The sequence below is a fragment of the Eucyclogobius newberryi genome, unplaced genomic scaffold (assembly GCF_026437365.1).
Source record: "Eucyclogobius newberryi isolate DKJ021-1_F unplaced genomic scaffold, fEucNew1.0.hap1 SCAF_14, whole genome shotgun sequence".
NCBI lineage: Eukaryota > Metazoa > Chordata > Actinopteri > Gobiiformes > Gobiidae > Eucyclogobius > Eucyclogobius newberryi.
Window position 1 is genome coordinate 23,047,754 of NW_027315768.1, and position 22,436 is coordinate 23,070,189.

General features: G+C 40.6%; 3 protein-coding genes across 4 annotated transcripts; all 3 read left to right on the forward strand.

Moving 5' to 3' along the window:
* Positions 1 to 580: 580 nt before the first annotated feature.
* hao2 (hydroxyacid oxidase 2 (long chain)) lies at positions 581 to 4,929 on the forward strand. Of its 2 annotated transcripts, none has more exons than XM_072445039.1 (7): positions 581 to 741; positions 1,212 to 1,363; positions 1,763 to 2,046; positions 2,771 to 2,992; positions 4,008 to 4,166; positions 4,599 to 4,668; positions 4,753 to 4,929. In XM_072445039.1, exons 1-7 carry the CDS (start codon positions 611 to 613, stop codon positions 4,806 to 4,808), a joined length of 1,074 nt encoding a protein of 357 aa, XP_072301140.1. In that variant the 5' UTR covers positions 581 to 610; the 3' UTR covers positions 4,809 to 4,929. The 2 variants fall into 2 exon arrangements, with proteins under 2 accessions (XP_072301140.1, XP_072301141.1); XM_072445040.1 differs by having other exon boundaries at positions 584 to 741; positions 2,774 to 2,992.
* Positions 4,930 to 6,405: 1,476 nt separating this feature from the next.
* LOC140359075 (kelch-like protein 9) lies at positions 6,406 to 16,611 on the forward strand. The gene is made up of 11 exons (XM_072443950.1): positions 6,406 to 6,419; positions 7,483 to 7,622; positions 8,225 to 8,388; positions 8,486 to 8,618; positions 9,076 to 9,272; positions 9,427 to 9,502; positions 9,811 to 10,064; positions 10,856 to 11,159; positions 11,775 to 11,954; positions 12,032 to 12,145; positions 15,766 to 16,611. The coding sequence occupies exons 1-11, from the start codon at positions 6,406 to 6,408 to the stop codon at positions 16,260 to 16,262; spliced, it is 2,073 nt and encodes a 690-aa protein (XP_072300051.1). The 3' UTR covers positions 16,263 to 16,611.
* Positions 16,612 to 17,890: 1,279 nt separating this feature from the next.
* On the forward strand, positions 17,891 to 20,044 carry hsd3b1 (hydroxy-delta-5-steroid dehydrogenase, 3 beta- and steroid delta-isomerase 1). The gene is made up of 3 exons (XM_072445041.1): positions 17,891 to 18,137; positions 18,443 to 18,607; positions 19,188 to 20,044. Exons 1-3 carry the CDS (start codon positions 17,987 to 17,989, stop codon positions 19,988 to 19,990), a joined length of 1,119 nt encoding a protein of 372 aa, XP_072301142.1. The 5' UTR covers positions 17,891 to 17,986; the 3' UTR covers positions 19,991 to 20,044.
* Positions 20,045 to 22,436: the final 2,392 nt, after the last annotated feature.

Sequence of the window (22,436 nt, forward strand, 5' to 3'; positions counted from 1 at the left end):
ACACTACACTACACTTCACTATACACACTACACTACACTACACTACACTATACACACTACACTACACACTACACTATACACACTACACTACACTACACATTACACTATACACACTACACTACACTACACTACAACAAATGCTAAATGCTAAATGCTAAGTGGCAGTTCTATAGGTCTATACCACGTGTGAATAGAGTGCATGGACTACATTTCCCAGCATGCCTCAGTGTCCGTTGGACTCATCATCAGCACTTTTCAGCCTGTGTTCACACAAAGCGCAGAGGTCATTTTAGGGTTGGACACACATGTTTTCCGAGGGACTGTAAATGTTTGTTCAACTCTGACAACAACTGAAAATCAAGTCCTCCTTTTACACCTTATTTGTCATTTACCTGGACTGGCTGTAAAATGAATTTTATGGACGGGATTCTTATTTTGCAGTAGGGAGATAGTTTGATTTTGAGCAAGTTTTGGTTTGAAACGTTTATCAGAGCCAGAAAGTATCTCAGTATTTTGATGTGAGAGGCCGTAGGCAGGAATTGTTTGTTTGTTTGTTTGTTTGTTTTGTTCTGACTTGTATATTACTGAAAGAGAGGGCTGGTGTGCCGAGATGGCGATGGTCTGCCTGACTGATTTTGAAGAGTATGCTAAGGAGCACCTGTCAAAGGCCACCTGGGATTATTACGCAGATGGAGCGGACGAATGCTGCACCAGAGACGACAATCTGCTGGCATTCAAAAGGTACTGTGCATCAAGTGGGCCTTTTTTTTATTATACATTGTGGAAAATGTTTCAAAGGCAGACGTTCATCATTCATCAAAAGTCATTTCCAATTTGAGAAACTATCAATAATGGATCACTCCTGGACGAATGAGGGATTACAGCGACTTTTATTAAACAAAAATAATTTATTATAAGTGTCGATGTGTTGAACATGGACAAGCTATTTATGTCATTGCATTGGTCCTTACAAAAAAAAGGATTGATTAAAAATATCTTAAAATGTATGTGGTTTTTTAACAGCAATAATAGATGATCAGTTACAACAAAAATAAACAGATTGTTGTTAAAACAATGTATAGCTTTATGATTAAATGAGACTAAAATAAATAAACTGTATTACAAAAGTGTCTTGTATTTGCATCTACTATTATAATTGTTGGTATTTAAAAAAAAAAAAATGGTGATTACATGTTTACTCTTCCCGTCAGAATCCGGCTGAGGCCTCGGATCCTGAGGGACGTGTCTGTCAGTGACACTCGGACCACAGTCCAGGGCGCAGAGATCCATTTTCCTGTTGGCATTGCACCTACAGCCTTCCACTGTTTGGCCTGGCCCGAAGGAGAGCTGGCCACAGCTCGAGGTAGGCACTGAAAACAAATCATCTTGAATCAGTTTGGGAAATTGATTTAGCTGAAACAATAAAACTTATAAATGAAATAATACAAATATTATTTTTACACTTACACGTTGCTACGGCCCTGGGTTGTAACTGGAAGAGCAACTAACAAAGACAAATTACAGTGAAACTATCTGGGTAACCTCTAATTAAAAAGGGACCTAACAGAAAAAATATCAATAATTTTATGTTTATATTAGTTATTTTCTGTAACCATAATTTGACTGTAGAAATGCATGAAATATTACATTATATTTGTACAGGACTTTCCACAGTGTACACATTATTTGGATGTTGTTTTTGGTTAACTTTGAAATGACAAATCGCGTGACAAACTGTGATTAAGTGTGATCGTTCCCTCAGCCACCGAGGCCCTGAACACCTGCTACATCGCCAGCACTTACTCCACCTGCTCAGTGGAGGAGATCGTGGCTGCGGCTCCGAACGGCTACCGCTGGTTTCAGCTCTATGTGTACCGCGAGCGGAAACTGTCCGAACACATCGTGCGGCGTGTGGAGGCGCTCGGCTACAAGGCCCTGGTCCTCACTGTGGACCTGCCCTACACCGGCAAACGCAGAAACGACATTCGCAATCACTTCAAACTCCCTCCACACCTCAAGGTCAAGAACTTTGATGGAGTTTTTCAGGTGAATGCTTTCATCATGTTGTCACTTTTTTTACGTATTTAAATCTGGATGTGGTATTGCTGTCTTAAACCTGGCCAATTCAATGCACTTCTAAAAACAAATTATATACGGCTAACAGGGCACTTACTGCTTTGAAATGGTCAGATCACTTGAAAGAGAAATCTAGGTTAAGAAATTAACCCTGGATCTCTGAAACGGCCCACTAGAGCTAGGAGAATGTGCTTACTTAGACTAAAGCAGTGACATGCTCGGATGGTTTTATAGCAGGAGGAAGTCCCTCCTCCTCTGGGGACATTTGTGACGTCTGCTGTCACTCATGTTTCAGAGAACCGAAGTTAAGTTCTGTGAGACCAGAGTGTCAATTTTAACACTGTTCGTATAAACTATCTTCAGAGTATCTTCAGATTGTCTAAGTAAGCAGTAACTATCGTCATCTGCTTTGTCCTAAAGTTCACCATTCATTGCAGTTGGTTAAATCCACCTGTCACTTTGAATCTCTGAGGCTAAACAAAAGGAGGAAGTGGGCAGAAAAAAGTGTCTTTGTTTGAGCTGCATATGTGTGAGTCACCATATGGCAATTTAAGTAAAAAAGCATATTGTCTAAGGAATGAGCTCACAATTAGATGTTTATCCCAATATCACCTATCAGTCCTATGTCAGATATCATAACACAGTTTCAGAATGTGCAGCTGATGTCACGTCTTGTTTGGCCTGATACTGTAAGCAGGAGACAGGCGAGCCAAAGGAGTATGGGATCCCTGTCAACACATTGGACCCCTCCATCAGCTGGAAGGACGTGTACTGGCTGCAGTCCATCACCCGCCTGCCCATCATCATCAAAGGCATCCTGACCAAAGAGGATGCAGAGCTGGCAGTGGAGCACGGGGTCCAGGGCATCATCGTGTCCAACCACGGAGGGAGGCAGCTGGATGGGGGGCCTGCCACAGTAAAATGAATTTCATCAATTGGCTTCATTACAAATGTTTTATTATTACCAATGTATTATTATCATTATTATTATTTTTTTATTATTATGATTATATTATTATTCAATTTAAAGTCCTGAATTTAATATTAGGTTAATTATATTTAACCGTTGTAATCTGGCCATCACAAAGAGATGGATGACACTGATGATGAACTGCATAATAGACAAAAGGAAAAAAACTGACATTCGGACTTAATTTGAACATGGGCAAATTTTATAGACTTAGGTCTAAATGGGACTCATATGACAATGTTCTTGTTGTATTGTCTTTCCCTGGGCCCTTGACTCCCTCTCTCTGTGTTGTGTTCTGTTCTGTGCTCATTTTTGTTTACATACATTTAAAAACTTTATGGAATTGTAACTACTAAAATACTCAAATTCAAACTCACTTTCATTTTTGTAGACAATGTATCAGACTTTTCTACACCAAAAATAGTTTTTTACCATGTGATCAAGACCAGTCTAGGACTATTCAGCAAATGTTCAATGCTGTATTATTGTTTTATTAACATTTAATTTTTTTATTTTTTTTTTAACATTTGTGAACATTTGTATCTCATTTCAATACACATTTTAGGATTGATTAGTATTTGAGTAGAGATTTTTTGGACAAACCTAAAGCGCATTTTCTACAGTTTTCACAGTCTTATCAAATAGTAGTAAGATAAGATAAGATAAGATAATCCTTTATTGTCCCACATGGGGAAATTCCATTGATGCAACGTTGTATTGTTTAAAAAAATAAAACTATCCCTTTGATAGGCGTCATTTTGAGTACTTTTCACCATTAAAAACATCGAGGATTGTTTCAAATTTTTAATTACTGTGGCAACAATTCTTATTTTCCATCACTCTGAAAGAAGGAGCGAGAGACATACGCTTGATGGTCTGGGCCTGAGCTCAAACTTATGAAAATGCATTGAAGCACTTAAAAATTACAAATACTAATAGGTTCTGTCTTTCATTTCCACAGATTGATGCTTTAACAGAGATCGTGGATACAGTGCAGGGCAGGATTGAAGTGTACCTGGACGGAGGGATCAGGACCGGCAGTGACGTCCTCAAGGCTCTGGCTTTAGGAGCCAAGTGTGTGTTCATCGGACGCCCAGCTATCTGGGGTTTAGCCTACAAGGTGAGACAATGAGGCCATAAGAGGTTTCCACAATATTCACTTTTCTGCTCAATCCCAATTTCAATTTTATCACGATAAAATATTACTATCACAATTAAAATATTCACTGTAAATTCTTACTCATTCAAATATTTTTGGGTATTTTTTTTAGAAAGTTTTCATCCTAAAATAAAATAAATTAAAAAAAAAACACTGGGCAATTGTTGTGTTCATGCTAGCTTATTGACTGATGGTGCTTTAAACGAACACTATGTAATTTCATGGCATAACACATGGCACATTGGCTATAAAAACACATTGAATTGAATAAATTGGATAAATAAGTTAGTATAATTCTGTGGAACATTCCAAGCAAAGCAATAACGTGAGATTAGAAGGTGACGGAGCCTCCACCAGAAAACTGAAATAGTGCACATTTAAACTACATTTTAGGGTGAAGAGGGAGTGAGAGAAGTCCTACAAATCTTAAATGATGAGTTTCGACTGTCCATGGCACTCTCAGGTAATTCTGACAAATCAATGAAATTATTATTTTGAATTATATTCGAGGTTTGTGTTAAATAAACACTTGAAATGTTTTTCTTAGGCTGCAGGAACGTGGCTGAAATCAACAGGAGCCTCATTCAGTGTTCTAAACTGTAACACACCAGCAGGGGGCAGCACCGAGGCAGTAAACAGGACTTTCTAACGCAAATGAAAGATGTAGATGTCACAAAAGTACATTTACCATTCAAGGAGGGAAATAAAAATATTCAAATCAGGCTTTCTGTGTGGAAAACATGTATAAGAAATATAATATAATATAAATATAAGAAATATATTAAACATCAATGATAAAAGTAGAAATTGTGTTTGAAATGGAAGGAACAAGGCACTGTGCTTGGCTCTCAACTCTTGACTGTGAAAATGCAGATTAGACACACTACTGTTTTTTTGTGGTTTAATAAAAGCATGTTAGAATTGTTAAATATATCTTTGTTGATTTCAGCACTAAATATACACAGCCCCAATATAATCTGATATATTTCCCATTTTACGAGACTAGTATGATTCACTGATTGTAACATTGGGTATTTTACCATTTTAACTGACACATTATGCCTTGTACGGTGTGTTCAGTTACTGTGTTATTTAGTGTAACTTGTGTTTCATACAGGGTGCAGTAAGGAGAAGTAGCACAGGAAGTGACTGAGGTCTAGAAGGCATAAAAACTGTGATCATTGTAGCTCACAGACTAGAAGCGGTGTGTGCTTTGTGCAGGAGAAGTTGCTCCTCTGCTAATTTTTTTCTCTGAGTTTGTTTTGGGTTGACAGGCTGGAGTCTAATCTAGGGTCCGGCCTGCTAGGGAGGCTCTCGCTCAGGTAAGTCACATTCAGCCTTCAGCGTCTGCAGGTAAAGTGCACACATAAAGTCCACTTGCTCTTCTTGGTTATGATGCATTTACCAATATTTAAAAAAACATATCAGACTGTTAAGAGTGTAAAAGACAGGTTCAGGTTGAGCCCTATTTACTAGTAATTCGATCTACAAACCCAAGTTGAAAAATAAACCTACCGAAAACTGTGCATGGATGGTTATAATACTTCTCCAATGTCTTCACAGAAACCATGGTGACTCACTCATTCAGGTCTTACAGCATTAAAAGTCATCTATTTTCAATCGTTTTGAGTGAATGTGTGTGGGAGTAGTCTTTACACATTTAAATATTCCTGTAAACGCATCATTGACAATTGCAAATAGTAACAAACAAACTCAAACTAACAACTACTGATCAATAGCACAAGAACCATGCCCAAGCCATCTTCTAATACAGTTCATTCAAATAGTAAAAATAATAAAATATGTTCATTGGAGTTTATTTAAAAAAAAAGGTGACGTCGATGTATTGTTTCACACATGGTTGGGTTTGCATCAGCTCTAAACTAACCACAGTTGATGTAACGATTGCTTTGTAATCAGTGTGACACTCCTCCTTAAGTTGAAATGTTGAAGTAAGATTTTGATGAGAAACTATGATGTTAGATTTCTCAATTTTGTCTAATGCTACAGTTTTTTCACATAAAGTTATGATGTGTGTTTTCATTTAGGAGGTCCTACCGGCGCAATAGCAGCCCTCAACCCAGAGAGGCCATTGATGCTGGGTAAGATTCTGTCCTGCCACACTCTCAAAATGGATCAAACTGTGAACATTTCATTTTATTTGGTTCTTATTTTTGTGTATGACACTTACATATGGGTAATGTTACTGAGAAAGTAATTTACATTGAATACTTCCTCATTTTCTTACACCAGGGATGCCCACACATTTTCCGCTCACAAGCTACTTTTATATTCGACAAAGCCCGAAGATCTTCCTATAGATCTATACTATTGTATATATTAGTATTATTTTAATTAGGCTATAGAAACACAATGTAGGCTTTCATTAATAGCCTAATATTGTTTATCATATACAAATGTGCAATATAAAAAGGAGAGAGAAAATCTGCTATTTAACTAGACCATTCAATACAGCTGAGTATTTTGAAAATAAAATATACTGACCACAACTACGCTGAATGATAGAAGGTTGAGCTTAACCTTCGGCGTGGTGTTACGGCAGTTTCCTGTAAACAATGATCAAGTAAAGAGTAACCAGGCAATAACTTGAAGCAGAAACAGAGTCTCTCTGTCTCTCTCAAAAGGTGGAAGTTTATTCACGTGCACAGTGGATAAACACCCTCTCTCTCCCTAGGACAAGGTCGTTCTGTCCCTACCTAACTTTACAATTTACAAAGTACACCTTTTATAGGTGGTAACAAACATAACATAATCACAACCCAAATCAGCTCAAAAAGAGATAGACCAGACTATCACGTCTGTGACGGTTCCAGCCATCTCTTCAGAGGTTTAATCAAAGACCATTTCCACCGAATCCGGTCCTGACGCATTAATTGATGATTAAGAGGCTCCGGACAGTAGATATTCAGTATAATCAGGACCTCATATTCTTATCCCATCTGCACACAGGAGAACAACACAGATATTAATTCCGTGACATGTCATGGCCTAAAACAACATTAGAATGACATGACATGACCCATTTTCTCCATTTGCCATTACAGCGGTCGACCCTCACTGCCTCTGCGATCGACCGGTCGATCGCGCTCGACATATTGGGCACCCCTGACTTTCACCAATCATCCAAAAAGAGCACTGTTTCTGTGAATGCCCTGTCCCATACCAATGATGCTAATGTGGTTTTAGTTTTTCACGGATCTGTATTATTTTAGGTCTATTTCAGAAAGCTAAAATCCTGTTCATGTTTTGTTTCTAGAGCAAATGCTGATGATGGCGGCGGTGCAGGGGGGCTCATAGGAAGACTGTCCCGTATGGGCAGCAGACACCGGGACAATCCGAGAGCTCAGGCCCAACCGGAGAGAGCGCCTGTCCCACCAGAGCCGCCTGTGCAACAAGGTGTGTGGATCTGGCTATTGTTGTTTTCTGGTGAAGAAGATGCTTTTGTTTTGGCCTGAAATGCTCCTCAGTATGTCATCATCCTTATCTATCTCCACGGTGACAAGCAATTGACGACACTAGGCCAAGTTACAGGTCAGATCTGTGGAGAGGGACCCTGACCACAGTGAGAAGGCATAGTAGTTTTTTAGCAATATAAACAGGAATTACATAAATGAAAGATACGTTAAACGGTCTTCTGTGGAACAAGGACACAACAGTTAAAGAACCAGAAAGTGTACATTGTGCACCGTTATTACAATTAATGGACTAATTGTTACCAGTAGTTGACTATAAAAATAATTGCAGTTTGACCTCCTTTTTTTTTTTACAGCAAAGACAGTGGCATTATTAAATCAAAATATAAAAATAGTCAATTACTTTTTAGGTAATTTCAATCACCATTTTTCAATGTGTTTTTTTGCTTGATAATTTATTCTAAAAGTCTCAATGTGGCATAACGAAATATTTACCAAGTTGAGTGTGTGTGTGTGTGCGTGTGTGTGTGTGTGTGTATGTGTGTGTGCGTGCGTGTGTGTGCGTGTGTGTGTGTGTGGTTTCAGATGTGAGACCCTTTCATCCAGCTCCTGCCCCCCCTCCCACCCCTCTGCCCCCACCAATGTCAACTTTACCCAAACGGCCCGATAAATCCACCAAGCCCAAACTTCCTCCAAGGCCGCTGTCCAAAGTGTTTATCAGCAAAGAACACGAGTCAGACGTGTTGCAGGTACTGAAGACTGAGCTGTACGTCTGAACTGTACTGTGAGCTGTACGTCTACTCTTTTTATTTGGTCTTGTTTCATTTTCGTATCCGTTTTCCAAAGGGTCTCGACTCGTTTCGGGCCAGTGACGTCCTCTGTGATGTGGTGCTGGTTCCTGGAGACAGCAGTGAAAAGTTCCCAGCTCACAGAGTCATCATGGCTTCGTCCAGTGACTACTTCAAGGCCATGTTCACAGGTGGGGCCTGGTGCAGACAAAATAAAGGGCATTTACTGTGTGTGTCCTCTTTAATAGACAATACTTTACAATAGCCAAATAGAAAATACTTACTTTAATATTCTACTAGTCTTCTAAAGTGGTCGTAATTCACACAAAATACAGAAGTTGCTGTGTAAAGTAGTTAGTTGTCGATCACAGACAGAAGCAGCAACAATTTTTCCAGTCAAAGTTTTTGTTTTTGTTGCAATTTTTATATTTTTAAAGCATGATTATATTTTTATTTTCAGTTTTCTAGTTGTGGATATTTTCGTAACTACCTAAAATAACACGTTTCTGTTTTAAAGTTGTCTAAATGTTCCAATGTGAATGACAACTTCGACTTTAATGTATGCCTTTGGATATCGCTGAGTTTGCAAAGAGCTCCTAAAGACATTGTTCGACCTTCTCCATTGTCTTTGTATTATCTCTGGTCCAGGAGGCATGAGGGAGCAGGAGATGACTGAGATTAAGCTGCATGGAGTCACTAAGCTGGGTTTGAAAAACATCATTGACTTCATTTACACATCCAAAGTCAATCTGGACATGGGCAACCTCCAGGACACGCTCGAGGCTGCAAACTTTCTGCAGGTCATCCCCGTTCTACGTTTCTGCAATCAGCTCCTCTGCAGAGAGGTGAGAGGGGAAACTATCACAACCACAATATTCAAGCTTATGATACTTATTATGCTCTGAATAAAGCAGTGTCAAATCACTAGAAGAGCATGTTTTTATAATGTTATGTTCCTTATGGAGATTTTTTTTGCATCAAGCATTGTTTTTTTTACAGGTGACTATTGAAAACTGTGTTGAAGTGGAACGAATTGCCGCAGACTTGAATCTTGAGGATGTCCAAGCTAACATAGGTGAGAGGGTTAAACTGTAATCTTAAAGGAGAAGAAAAAAAAATAAGGAAAAGACTTGATACTGTCACTTAATAATACTGTTATTTAATAATACCATGTTGTCTTATAGTCTATTAAAACAGTTCAGGAATGGAAATGTCCTTTTATGTAACACTAACACTTGTTCAAATGTGTATCTTGGTCCAATAGTATTGATATTATTTTGTATGTATATAGAATTGTATCTAAAAGCATTTGACATTGATTTTGTTTTTCCTGTGTCAGTGCTTTTCGGACAAGGTGAAATGCATCATTGTGTGTCCTTGCAGGAGAGTTTGTGAGCCAGAACCTCCCGTCCTTGATGGAGTCCGGCCTTCACCTTCAGCTGTCGGCCGCCACCATGGCCAAAGCTCTGTCCAGTAACACTCTGGAGGGCTTCTCGGAGATGGAGCTGTACCAAATCGGCAAAGAGTGGCTGGACCACGACCCCCCAAAACGCCACTCCTCTGTTTACGCCCTGATGAGGCACGTCCGCTTCCCTCTGATGAACCCCAGCGACCTCATACACATCTCACAGGCCGAGGTGGGTTGAGATTAACTCAAAAATAATCCCAATAGCATAATTAATTGAGGAAAAAACTCAGATACCGCAATGATTTATATTTTAGTATGCAAGTAATCAGACGAAACATGACAAAATTATGGTGAGTTCTAGCAATGTACCTACTTCATCCAGTACAACTTAATTCCTGACCTACTTTTTTACATTAACAAGTACTATAAACGCAAGTGTAACCTCATTGCCTTCAAAATGTTATAAGATGAATCATAAGGGACAAAAAATGAATGCAAAAAGTGCAATACCAAAGTAAGTGCTATGTTCGCAAACCACAAAATCTGTTGTGAGTAATCATGGGATCATCACTCAGGGATCATGAAAAAAATATATGATTTTGCTGTTATCATATCATTTTAATGACCTTTTTAAATCTGGTAATTTTGAGTGTAAAAATTTGAACAAAATATAAAACAACAAAAACAAACATGACACAAACACACACAAAAAACGGGATGGGACCAGAGAGAACACATGATAAGTAAAGACTAAAATGAGAAAATAAGGGCGTGACATCCAAAGAAAAGAGGGGGTAAAGCACTATGTCCAAAGTAAAAGTCCCATTTGTTCACAATTTATTGAATTTATCCATTTTCAAATTGAGTCCAAGGTTTTTTTTTGTCCGTCTGTTATGATGTCCATCCAGTCCTTAATCAGCAGTTTGTGTCCTGCGTAATTCAAATATTGAAGTATTTTCAGTGTGGTGTACATTGCTTTTATATGATGTTTAAAGTACACTGTAATCACTGCGCTGACAGGAGGAGGACGGAGACTCGCTGATGCGCAAAGACGCAGCCTGTGTTAACCTGCTGCTGGAGGCCAGTAACTACCAGATGATGCCGTACATGCAGCCGGCCCTGCAGACCGAGAGGACTCAGATCCGGTCAGACTCCACTCACATCCTGGCCCTGGGCGGGGTCATGAGGCAGCAGCTGGTGGTCAGCCGTGAGCTCAGACTGTACGACGAGAAGACGAAGCACTGGAGAGCGCTCAGGCCCATGGAGACGCCTCGCTACCAGCACGGAGTGGCTCTGCTGGGGGGGTTTCTGTTCATTGTTGGAGGTTTGGTCATTTGATTATGACAAAATAATGATTCTGCAGTTTGTGCTAATGATACTATATTAACATTTAAATAGTATATTGTTACAGTAATTTTAAAGGGACAATACTTTAATCATAACTTTAATACTTGCTTTGAGATGTCACTACTTCTACCTCTTTAGAGTAAAAAAAAAATAGGAATTAGATTACAGTTGCTTATTACTAGTAATAACTTTTTCCCACTTTTTTACTTTTTTTTTTTTAAAGTAAAAAAAAAAAAAGATTAACAATTGCATTTTTTGGTGAAAGATTCAACCCAAACCAATAGAAAAATGAGGATAAACTATTTGAAAATAACACTTTAAGCTTTTTATAAGTTTGAGCCTGACCTTTACGTTTATTTTTTACTTATAGTAATCGGTGAGGTAATTACTACTAAATAGATTACTCTTAGAATGAGTGATCAATAGTCGATAATCAGATTTTTTACAGAGTAATCTCCCATTCTAATTTGTTCCTATCATTTCACCTCACACATCTATTTTTTTATACATTTGACCATAAAGCATCTATGTGTGAATCATTTCTATCAGATTTTATTTCACGTATCATTTACAAGCGTTGTTATTTCCACAGGCCAGAGCACATACGACACCAAGGGTAAAACTGCTATCGACAGTGCGTACCGCTACGACCCGCGCTTTGACAAGTGGCTTCAGATCGCTTCCCTCAATGAGAAGAGGACGTTCTTCCATCTGAGCGCTCTCAAAGGGAAACTGTACGCTGTGGGAGGAAGGAACGCCTCGGGAGAAATTGGTAAGTGTCACGCCTTTTAAATACATTTGCCTGTGCTGGACAATCGTGTCATTTTTATGTTGTCATCTGTTGCTTAGACACAGTTGAGTGTTACAACCTGAAGAAGAATGAGTGGACTTTTGTGACCAACATGATCGAGCCGCACTATGGACATGCCGGGACCGTCCACGGAGATCTCATGTACATCTCAGGTACAGGAAACTTAAAAGACCAACAAGATCAATACGCCTAGTCCAAAACTGTACGCAATATTATCTTAAACATTAAAGTAAGATGTAAACTACAGGTATACTCAAAAAATGTGGGTGGGGGGACAAATAACTGTATAAGTTTCTATTTCAACATAATTCATTTAACATAGCATTGACTACAGTGTGCTAAAATGCAGGGCCTATTTGAAACCACTGCCTGGACCCAGAAAAACCTCAAAAACGCTCTCGCTCGTTTCAGAGAATCTTGGACAGGAAATACATTCAGGGGCCTCTCTCGCATGACAAGAAGGAAAGCAGTTTCTCATGAACCTTTAAAGAGCCATTTCAAATACAATGCAAAAGGTTATGGTTTGTGGGACTTGAGCACACCCCCACGTGATGTTAAAGTTAGTGCAAAGCGGTGTTCAGGGTAATGAAGAGAAATGTTAGGCTAATGTAAGGCTTACATTAGTCTGATAGCAATACATTACAAGGAAGGCTCAGTAATTGTTCATGCCTCTTATGAGCTGCACAAAATAAACATGTGAAGCTTTTCCTTCCAAAGATAAGATACTCAAGTAGTTCCATCCCCCAAAAATACGTATAATGAAGCTACTGTTTTTTAGAGCCCATTTATACGTGATACTATAGAAAGCTCTGTACTTTTATTGTACTACTTACTATTTAACACCATGTTTTCCCCACGGAGATGTTTTTTGCTTTGCTTAGAATGTTTCTCAGTATGTCATCAAACATCTGATTGAATGCCAAATAGATGAGTTTAATGTCATACTGTGGAACATTCCAGAGAAAGTAACAACCTCTCCATGTGCACTTTATAACACCAACAACACTGGTCTTGCTGTATATATTTGGGATTTAAGCCTATTTTGTTTAACACATACTTGGATGACTCTATTTTAGCATAGTGTGTATTTTTTTGAAGTAAGTAAGTACATTTTATTTATATAGCACCTTTCACAGACAGAAGTCACAAAGCGCTTCACAAAAACACAGAATAAAACAATAAAAACACAGAAAACAACAATCAAATACAGTCCCTAAAGCCAATGCAATTAAAAGGCTTGACTAAATAAAAAGGTTTTGAGCTGACCCTTATTAGGCCCGAGCGCCACAAGCTGGCGAGAAGCCTATTAGTCTCGTAAGGCCGTGCGAAGCACGGCTACGAAATCGAGCGCGAAGCGCTCGCCCACTTCCAAACACTCACTAACGCACTCCTCCACTCATGCACGCCCCGTGCATACTAATTAGTTGTAGGAAAATGGAACATTACCGTTGTAAACGGGCGAAGCCCGTGCAAAAGTTCGCACTAAACGAGCACTTTACATTGGGATGACGAGCGGTCGTCATCCCAATGTAAAGCACTCATTTGCGCTAAGTAGCTCACGAATACGTTCCCCATCTCTTGCATGTTCCGTGCATATAAGCATGTAATGCAAAAATTGAACAATATTACTGTATAGAGGGCCAAAAACACAAAGTGGGCGGAGCCCACTCAAAATTATCGAAAGTACCCGTCAGTGACCAGGGACCCACACCATGAGGTAGGAAAGCGCGAGCGCTTTCCGAAAATGTATAGTTTATGATATTTGAAAAATGGGAAACATTGTTTTCGCATCGGAACATAATTCTTTCTTTCTTCTTCTTCTTCTTCTTCTTCTTCTTCTTCTTCTTCTTCTTCTTCTTCTTCTTCTTCTTCTTCTTCTTCTTCTTCTTCTTCTTCTTCTTCTTCTTCTTCTTCTTCTTCTTCTTCTTCTTCTTCTTCTTCTTCTTCTTCTTCTTCTTCTTCTTCTTCTTCTCCTTCTCCTTCTCCTTCTCCTTCTCCTTCTCCTTCTCCTTCTCCTTCTCCTTCTCCTTCTTCTCCTTCTCCTTCTTCTCCTTCTCCTTCTCCTTCTCCTTCTCCTTCTCCTTCTCCTTCTTCTCCTTCTCCTTCTCCTTCTCCTTCTCCTCCTTCTCCTTCTCCTTCTCCTCCTTCTCCTTCTCCTTCTCCTTCTCCTTCTCCTTCTTCTCCTTCTCCTTCTCCTTCTCCTTCTCCTTCTCCTTCTCCTCCTTCTCCTTCTCCTTCTCCTCCTTCTCCTTCTTCTCCTTCTCCTTCTCCTTCTCCTCCTTCTCCTTCTCCTTCTCCTTCTCCTTCTCCTTCTCCTTCTCCTTCTCCTTCTCCTTCTTCTCCTTCTCCTTCTCCTTCTCCTTCTTCTCCTTCTCCTTCTCCTTCTCCTTCTCCTTCTCCTTCTCCTTCTCCTTCTCCTTCTCCTTCTCCTTCTCCTTCTCCTTCTCCTCCTCGGGACCAACCCCCCCTATTTTTCACCCAGTGAACATTGACGAAAAGTCACAAAAATTTGCACACCTCTAAAAATCGTGCCTCTCTACATTCTGGCTATTTCCCTTTTCTAAAATAAAAAAATTGGCGCGTCAGCGCCCCCAAATGTACCAAAAATGCATTGAGAGATGGGAAATGACCCCAAAAAATCTGATCGTAGAATCATGAAATTTGGCGCAGAGGTAGATGGTGACAAGAGAAGTAAAAAATATTATTACGGCAACGCCGTCCACCCAACCAAATGTCGGCCATATTACTTCAAAAATGGCTAAACATGACTTCGGAGTTTTTCCAAACGTCGTACTTTTACGAACTCCTCCCAGGGCGTTGGCCCTAAAAAGCTGAAATTTGGTGAAAATGCTACTGAGGAGTGGGACATCAAAAGTTATCCAAATTACATTGATACCTGTCACGGTCTCTGAGCGGCAAAGCCGCAAACTGTAGCAAGAATTTCAGAAAGCTCCCAAATTTAACATTTCTGCCGTTTGCGCAGATAAAGTCCGAATTGCGTCAAATTAGAATCAGTTGTTAAACTCTTTGCCCTAAACCTACTTGAAGTGAAATAAATTAATTTGGAGCCACAGCGACCCCTACAGATTTTATATGGAGGTTAAATATTTAGTTTTGCGAAATTATATGAAATTTGACACACAACTCAATTTTAGAATCCCCATCAAAAAAGTCAATGAGACCCATGTCATAATTGTTATGGCTTTGCCGTAACGATGACCGAAACCTTCCATGTTATTCCAATGGGGAAATCGCCAGAACATGTTTACACTTTAGACTTTCACGAACTCCTCTTAGGGCGTTAGACATATTAACCTGAAATTTGGTGAGACTCATCTTCAGGTGTGGACCATCAAAAGTTATCCACATTTTTATTCTAAGAGTCACGGTGTCTGTGCGGCAAAGCCGCACATTTTGCCAAGAATTCAAAATAAAATAGCTTTTTGATGGTAAAACAAAGAGGAGAAGATGTGACAGCGTCACAGATTCAGCAGTAGATGTAATAAAAGGACAATTGGGGCGCGTTAGCGCCCCCTCCTCTTGCGGCGTGGCGGCGGCGTGGCGAGGGCCGATCATTGCCGCTTGCGGCTATATTTATTATTGTTCTCATTTATTGTTTTATTCCTTTTTATTGTTTTGTACCGTCGAAGCATTATGTTCCTAGTTTATGAAATATCTTTACTGACAATGGCAATTACATGTTTTTCCCCATTCTGATTCTAACTATAACAGTAACAAAGTGCACCTTTTAACATTATAATTTCCTCTGTAGGTGGCATCACTCGCGACACGTTTCAAAAGGAACTCTGGAGCTACGACCCGGGCTCAGACTCGTGGACTCGGCGGGCGGACATGGTGGACCTGCGCGGCCTTCACTGCATGTGCACCGTGGGGGACCGGCTCTACGTGATGGGGGGAAACCACTTCAGGGGCTGCAGCGACTACGACGACGTCCTGAGCTGCGAATACTACAGCCCCGTCACGGACCAGTGGACAGTGGTGGCACCCATGCCCCGCGGCCAGAGTGACGTAGGGGTGACGGTGTTTAACGGACAGGTGTATGTGGTGGGGGGGTATTCCTGGAACAGCCGCTGCATGGTGGACATCGTGCAGAGGTACGATCCCGAAAAAGACGTATGGGACAGGGTTTTTAATGTGCTGGAGCCACTAGGGGGCATTAGGGCGTGTACGATGACGGTGCACCTGCCTGAGGGGGCGGTGTACGAGGAGGAGATTCAAGAAGGTCCACTGCACACGTCATGCAGCTGATGGAGTGGGCAATATTGACTTGATTTTATGAATAGAGTGATGAATATTTACCGCTGTAAGTAACAGTTCAAAGACAAATATTATGTCTTTTGAATCCCAGTATCACCTAAAAACAGGAAACTGAAGCTAATGAATATTGATATTTTGGGGATTATCAGATTGTATTTTTGCATTCTTTTAAAAATGTGTTCTGTAAATGTCTTGGTTAAGGTTCAAATATGTGAATGAACTGCAAAATTGAAAACCAAAATGCAGAATAATCACGTTCTATAGCCTTTTGGGAGATTACACTGCAACTTTCTGTTATTTTTCATACATTTTTGCAGATTTTTGATACTTCTTGCAGATTTTTGATACTTCTTAATACTTCTGTTGCCCACCTCTATGTGAAACTATTGTCTGTGGAAAGTGAGTCAGTGCGCCACAGCTAAATGAAGCCAAACAGGAAGTGTGTGGTCTAGGCAGGTGCAAACACAAACCCTGCAGCTGTGCACAAGGACTGCCAAATGCTTCATCAATGTAAATATTCAACTCTGCATCTCAGATAATATGCACCATGTTGCTAACAGTGTAGCCCTGGGATTTCTGTCTTATCTTTTAATCGAGAAAAGGTGCGGGTATGAAATGTCTTTGTGAGAAGTGGGTCAAGTTATGATGGTGCTTGTTCAAGTCAGTCTGAGCATGCACTCAAACAGACACTTACACTTCTTCATCTTTGTAAAGCATTTTGAGATCGAAGAGAGAATGCCACGTTATTCAAACTGACTGAAAACTTGTAAAATGTGCAAAATAATATAATTTGTATTTATAAGGCAAACAGTATATACTATTGTTGTCAAAGAATGAGTTTTTTTTAAATAAAATAATATTAAGTAAATACGTTGATGTGTCTACAGATTTATAGAACCCATTTTGAAACATTTGCTCTGTTAGTTGTAAAGCCTTGAAACTTCAGCCTTGAAACTCGAGATAAACCCTGCTTCTTCAACCAAGGATTACAAACACTGAAGGGGCAGCAAAACAGCATGTAGACTACGTTTTGGATTATAATACATCATTCAGGAAACTGTTTTGAATCTAAGGGGAACAAAACAACTGTCAAACCTTTAAAATTGCATTACAGGTTTGAAGTAGTTTTTAAAAAAAAATGTAGCAGAAAATGAACATTCTTCTGTAATGGCTTTTGTTCAACCTTGTCCTTATCTCCTCAGTGGGAGGCAACAGCAACTCTTAAACTAAACTCTGCTTTGAAAGACTGAAGGAAACAAACTGAAATAACTGAATTTGTTGCATATTTAATATAATAAGTTTGTTTGACAACCCTTTGTCAAATCTCTAACTTAAATGATGAGTACAACTTGTTTGTACTGACACCAAGCACACTGTGTACCTACTAATTTAAAAGAAAACTGTGTTAAATTAAGGACACATTCTACACACATTCATCCTAATGCTGGGTTTTACGACTTTCCAGAACTTGTTTTGTCAAGATTAAAAAGCACAACATTCCTCCCTCAAGTCCAACCCTCTTTCACCTCATCGCCTTGGCACAATGATGCATTTTTTTTTTTTTCTTGGCAGTTTTTTTCTGCGTTTGGCCTTAAAAAAGGGCCGGGCTGAAGCGGAGAGACCAGAATCTCCTGTCATTCCGCCAAAGAACAAAGTGAGACGGTGAAAGAGGAGTATTCACTGCTGTGCGGGAGAAGAATTCTGGAGCGTCTACAATGTTTTTGAAAGGGGATGTGTGTGTGGTGACGGGGGCCTGTGGATTTCTGGGCAGGAGACTGATCAGGCTGCTGCTGGAGGAGGAGAACCTGGGTGAAATCCGACTGGTGGACAAACAAATCAAGCTGGAAGACGTTCAGAGTTTTAATGGTAAAACCTCATCCATAATATACTCTTTTGCATCTTCAGATTGTGGAAAGTGTGATAGATGAGTGTTTTTTGTTTGTCATATATAAGTAGGGACTCTATACCGTTTTTTTTTTTTTTTGTTTAGAAATGCAAATGATGTATTGTGGTTACTATACTATTCAGAAGTAGTTCAGAGGTTTTGTTTTGTGGCTCTTTATAAGTATCACTCCTTTATTGAGAGAAGCGTGGGATGAGGCAGAGGTCTACATTGCTTTAGTGTTTTGCTTTTTGCTTCACAGACCAGTATCTTGCTTTTGTTTTGTCAGACTGCAGAGGGGACACTCGGGTGCAGGCCTATGAGGGGGACATTCGGGACAGCGCCTTCCTCAGACGGGCCTGTCGAGGGGCGTCCACCGTCTTCCATGTGGCCGCCTTAATTGACGTCACTGGATCAGTTGAGTTCAGTGAGTTGTACGGAGTCAATGTCAAAGGTAAACGCCAAGTGAATTGATGATTCAATAACTAGAACATTATGTTTGAAGGTCAAAGGAACAGGTTCATTTTTATTCCAGGCAAAATAATGTGTGGAGCTGTGCAACATTTTTATTGATTTCGAGATTCAGTCATGTCTAATTTTAAATCATCTCTGCTCTTTTTAATTGAAAAGCCTTTGAGTCGGTGAAAGCATGTGTTTTAGAGCAGAAATTAAAAATAAGGAATCTCATCTTTTATGGCAATTTTAGTAATAGTCTTGTTTATGTTGTCTTGTTTATGTTAATATAGAAAACAAAATGTGATTCGCTTTATTTTTATTGCCCAGCCCAACAATTAAGTCTCCAAATGAAACCTATTTTATCATAAAAAGCTGAGACTATCCCTTCCCTCGTGTTCTTATTTTTGATGTTGAGAAAATATAGGATGATTCCGTTTAAAATTTCCCTACGAGGACAATAAAGTGCACCTTACCCTTAACCTTTAGCCTTATGTAAAACCTAAATGTGACTTGCAGCATAATACTATTTTAAACAAAAAAAGTATAAATATATTCTCATATAATCTATTTGAATCCAGGCACACAACTGCTCATGGAGGTTTGTATTGAGGAGAACGTGCCTTCCCTCATCTACACCAGCACTATAGAGGTGATGGGCCCAAACCGCGGCGATCCCATCCACAACGGGACAGAAGAAACGGTGTATGAATGCTCCCTGAAGTCTCCCTACAGAAGGACAAAGAAAGAGGCAGAAGAGAGGACACTACAGGCCAACGGTGAGCTACTGCCCGATGGGACCCGGCTGGCCACCTGCGCCCTGCGACCCATGTACATTTATGGAGAGGGGTGTCGCTTCCTCTTGGGACACATGGCAGATGGGGTGCGCAACAAGAACGTCCTGCACCGTATGTCCTCGCAAGAAGCAAAGGTGAACCCCGTCTATGTTGGCAATGTAGCAGTGGCTCATCTCCAAGCAGCACGCTGCCTGAAAGACCCCAACAAACGAGACATCATAGGGGGAAGGTTTTACTTCATATCGGACGACACGCCTCCAGCGAGTTACTCAGACTTTAACCATGTGATGATGTCCCCTCTGGGCTTCCATATTAAGGACAAACTGCCCTTGCCCCTGGGTTTGCTGTATGTGCTGTGTTTCCTAATTGAGGTGACCTGTACATTACTGCGCCCTTTCATTCGCCTGGTCCCACCGCTGAACAGGCAGCTGCTCACAATGTTAAATACTCACTTCACTTTCTCCTATAACAGGGCGCAGGTCGACCTGGGATATGTCCCCCGATACACCTGGCAAGAGGCACGCAAGGGCACTGTAGAGTGGCTCGCAGGGAAGCTACCAGCACTAAGAGAGAAATTAGAAACATGATCATTGACTATTAATGCTTCTTTATGATAATACATTGTACGGTATATTATATAAAACTGAATGTTTTTACCTTGCACCTCTACATTAGTATGTCAACTGTAATGGAACTGAATGTTTTCAAATGTTTTGCATATTAAACAAAAATAAAAACATTTGAGTTTTGCTATGATTCACATTTACAGTTATTTATCAAATGTTGCTATTTGAGTGTCTGCGTAATGATGCAGAGACTATATGTTCTACTGTTTTTTATTATTATTATTATTATTATTGTTATATTTTCCATTTAGCCCGTTTCAACTCCTTAACGCTTTACGCAGACACTCAATGTTCTACTGTTTTGAGGTCAAATAGCACAGAAGTTTCAAGAGCCGCGGCAAAAAATAACATAGACATAACATAGACACCCCCTTATTCTTTAGGCTTTATTCTTTACACTTAATTCTTTTGACTTTATTCTTTTGACTTTATTCTTTCTGCCACAACTCGGGTATTTGTGACCCCCTGAAGGATCAGGATCATTGCTGAAGCTACAGGGAGATTCCTTGGAGCAAGGGAGCTTGATTGGGCAGATATAGAGAACGGGCTGGAGGCGCTGAGTGGGGGTCGGAGTGATGGGGGTCTGCTTTTGGGGGGTCAGAGTGATCAGAGTGACGAGATGGGGGTGGGGGTGGTCTCCTGTCCTCGCCCAGTCTCGTAGACGCACGGCTACCAAGCAGCGACATCAGTGGACATATTAAAGCCTAAAGAATAAAGCTGTACGGTGGAAGCACCGAACGTCAAAGAAGGAGAGGAAGATGAAGAAGAGTCTCCCTGGAATAAAGCTGGTTGTTGTTGTTGTTGTTGTTGTTGTTGTTGTTGTTGTTGTTGTTGTTGTTGTTGTTGTTGTTGTTGTTGTTGTTTTATGGCGGTTGGCATCCAATTGTTGTTGTTGTTGTTGTTGTTGTTGTTTTATGGCGGTTGGCATCCAAGTGTTGCATTACCGCCAGACTTTATTCCTCAGACTTTGTCGTAGTCCTCAGACTCTGTCGTAGTCCGTAAAAGTACTCCTTCCATTGCTTTGGTGTTACAAAGCCCATGAGGTCATGATATGTCTTTGTGACTAAAATAGTTGTTGTTGTTGTTGTTGTTGTTGTTGTTGTTGTTTTATGGCGGTTGGCATCCAAGTGTTGCATTACCGCCAGACTTTATTCCTCAGACTTTGTCGTAGTCCTCAGACTCTGTCGTAGTCCGTAAAAGTACTCCTTCCATTGCTTTGGTGTTACAAAGCCCATGAGGTCATGATATGTCTTTGTGACTAAAATAGTTGTTGTTGTTGTTGTTGTTGTTGTTGTTGTTTTATGGCGGTTGGCATCCGAGTGTTGCATTACCGCCAGACTTTATTCCTCAGACGTTTCGTAGTCCTCAGACTCTGTCGTAGTCCGTAAAAGTACTCCTCCCATTGCTTTGGCGTTACAAAGCCCATGAGGTCATGATGTGTTTTTGTGACTAGAATAGTTGTTGTGTCAGAGACCAACCGGCTTTATTCCAGGGAGACTCTTCTTCACCTTCCTCGCCCTCTTTGACGGTCGGTGCTTTGGGAAGTACAAAGCCCATGAGCTCCACACTTGGAACCCATTCATATGACATATATACTTGTACCACTGTGTTTATGTGTCATTGTTTTCAAAGCCCATGGGATCAAAGCGGAAAGAATGAACTCGGCTCCACTCCAGGGAGACTCCTCCCCACCCTCCTCGCCCTCCTTGACGTTCGGCGCCCCGGAAGCACAAAGCCCATGAGATCATGGGACGTCTTTGTTGTTTTACAAAGCCCATGAGGTCATGGGACGTCTTTGTCGTTTTATCCCTTAGAAGTCCTTCTTCCATCACTTTGGCGTTTCTAGGCCCATGAAGTCCAAGCGCGTTAGAACATCCTCTTGCTCCTCATCCTCGGCTTAGTCTCCAACACCCCCCACCTCTATAAACGTTTACCCAGCCCTGTGCTACATAAGTAAGCAACCACAGCCTGACACAAACCCTGTGACTGGATCGCCAGAACGTTCCGCAGATTGAACTCCCGCCCATTATTCCGAAACCACAAGGCCAACCCGGCCCTTTCCCTATCATAAGCCTCACAGCAAATCAGCACATGCTCGACAGTCTCTGGCACCCGACAGTGACCACACAGACCGGTCGGATGTTTGCCTATCCTACTTAGTGACCAATTGAGTCCAGTATGGCCAATCCTCATGCGGGCGAAGGCCCTTTCCTCCCACGCGTTCCTGCCCATAGACCCGCAAGGACCCACACAACCCTGTATGTGATAGAGATGCCGTCCAGTAACACAGTGGCTCCAAAATTCCTGCCAAAGGCCGACCACATGACTCTTGATAACAGGCTTGATTTCAGATTTGCTTAACTCAACCGCCACATCAATTGATGGCCGCCGAAGGGAACGTTTAGCC

Excerpts from the sequence above, each read along its gene's own strand:
- LOC140359075 (XM_072443950.1), top strand. Across the intron at positions 7,623-8,224 it reads AGAGCCGCCTGTGCAACAAG|ATGTGAGACCCTTTCATCCA; the intron begins GTGTGTGGATCT and ends GTGTGGTTTCAG. Across the intron at positions 11,955-12,031 it reads GAACGCCTCGGGAGAAATTG|ACACAGTTGAGTGTTACAAC; the intron begins GTAAGTGTCACG and ends TCTGTTGCTTAG.
- hao2 (XM_072445039.1), top strand. The coding sequence starts at position 611 with ATGGCGATGGTCTGCCTGACTGATTTTGAAGAGTATGCTAAGGAGCAC. Across the intron at positions 2,993-4,007 it reads TGGATGGGGGGCCTGCCACA|ATTGATGCTTTAACAGAGAT; the intron begins GTAAAATGAATT and ends TCATTTCCACAG. Across the intron at positions 4,167-4,598 it reads TCTGGGGTTTAGCCTACAAG|GGTGAAGAGGGAGTGAGAGA; the intron begins GTGAGACAATGA and ends ACTACATTTTAG.
- hsd3b1 (XM_072445041.1), top strand. The coding sequence starts at position 17,987 with ATGTTTTTGAAAGGGGATGTGTGTGTGGTGACGGGGGCCTGTGGATTT. Across the intron at positions 18,138-18,442 it reads AGACGTTCAGAGTTTTAATG|ACTGCAGAGGGGACACTCGG; the intron begins GTAAAACCTCAT and ends TTGTTTTGTCAG. Across the intron at positions 18,608-19,187 it reads GTACGGAGTCAATGTCAAAG|GCACACAACTGCTCATGGAG; the intron begins GTAAACGCCAAG and ends ATTTGAATCCAG.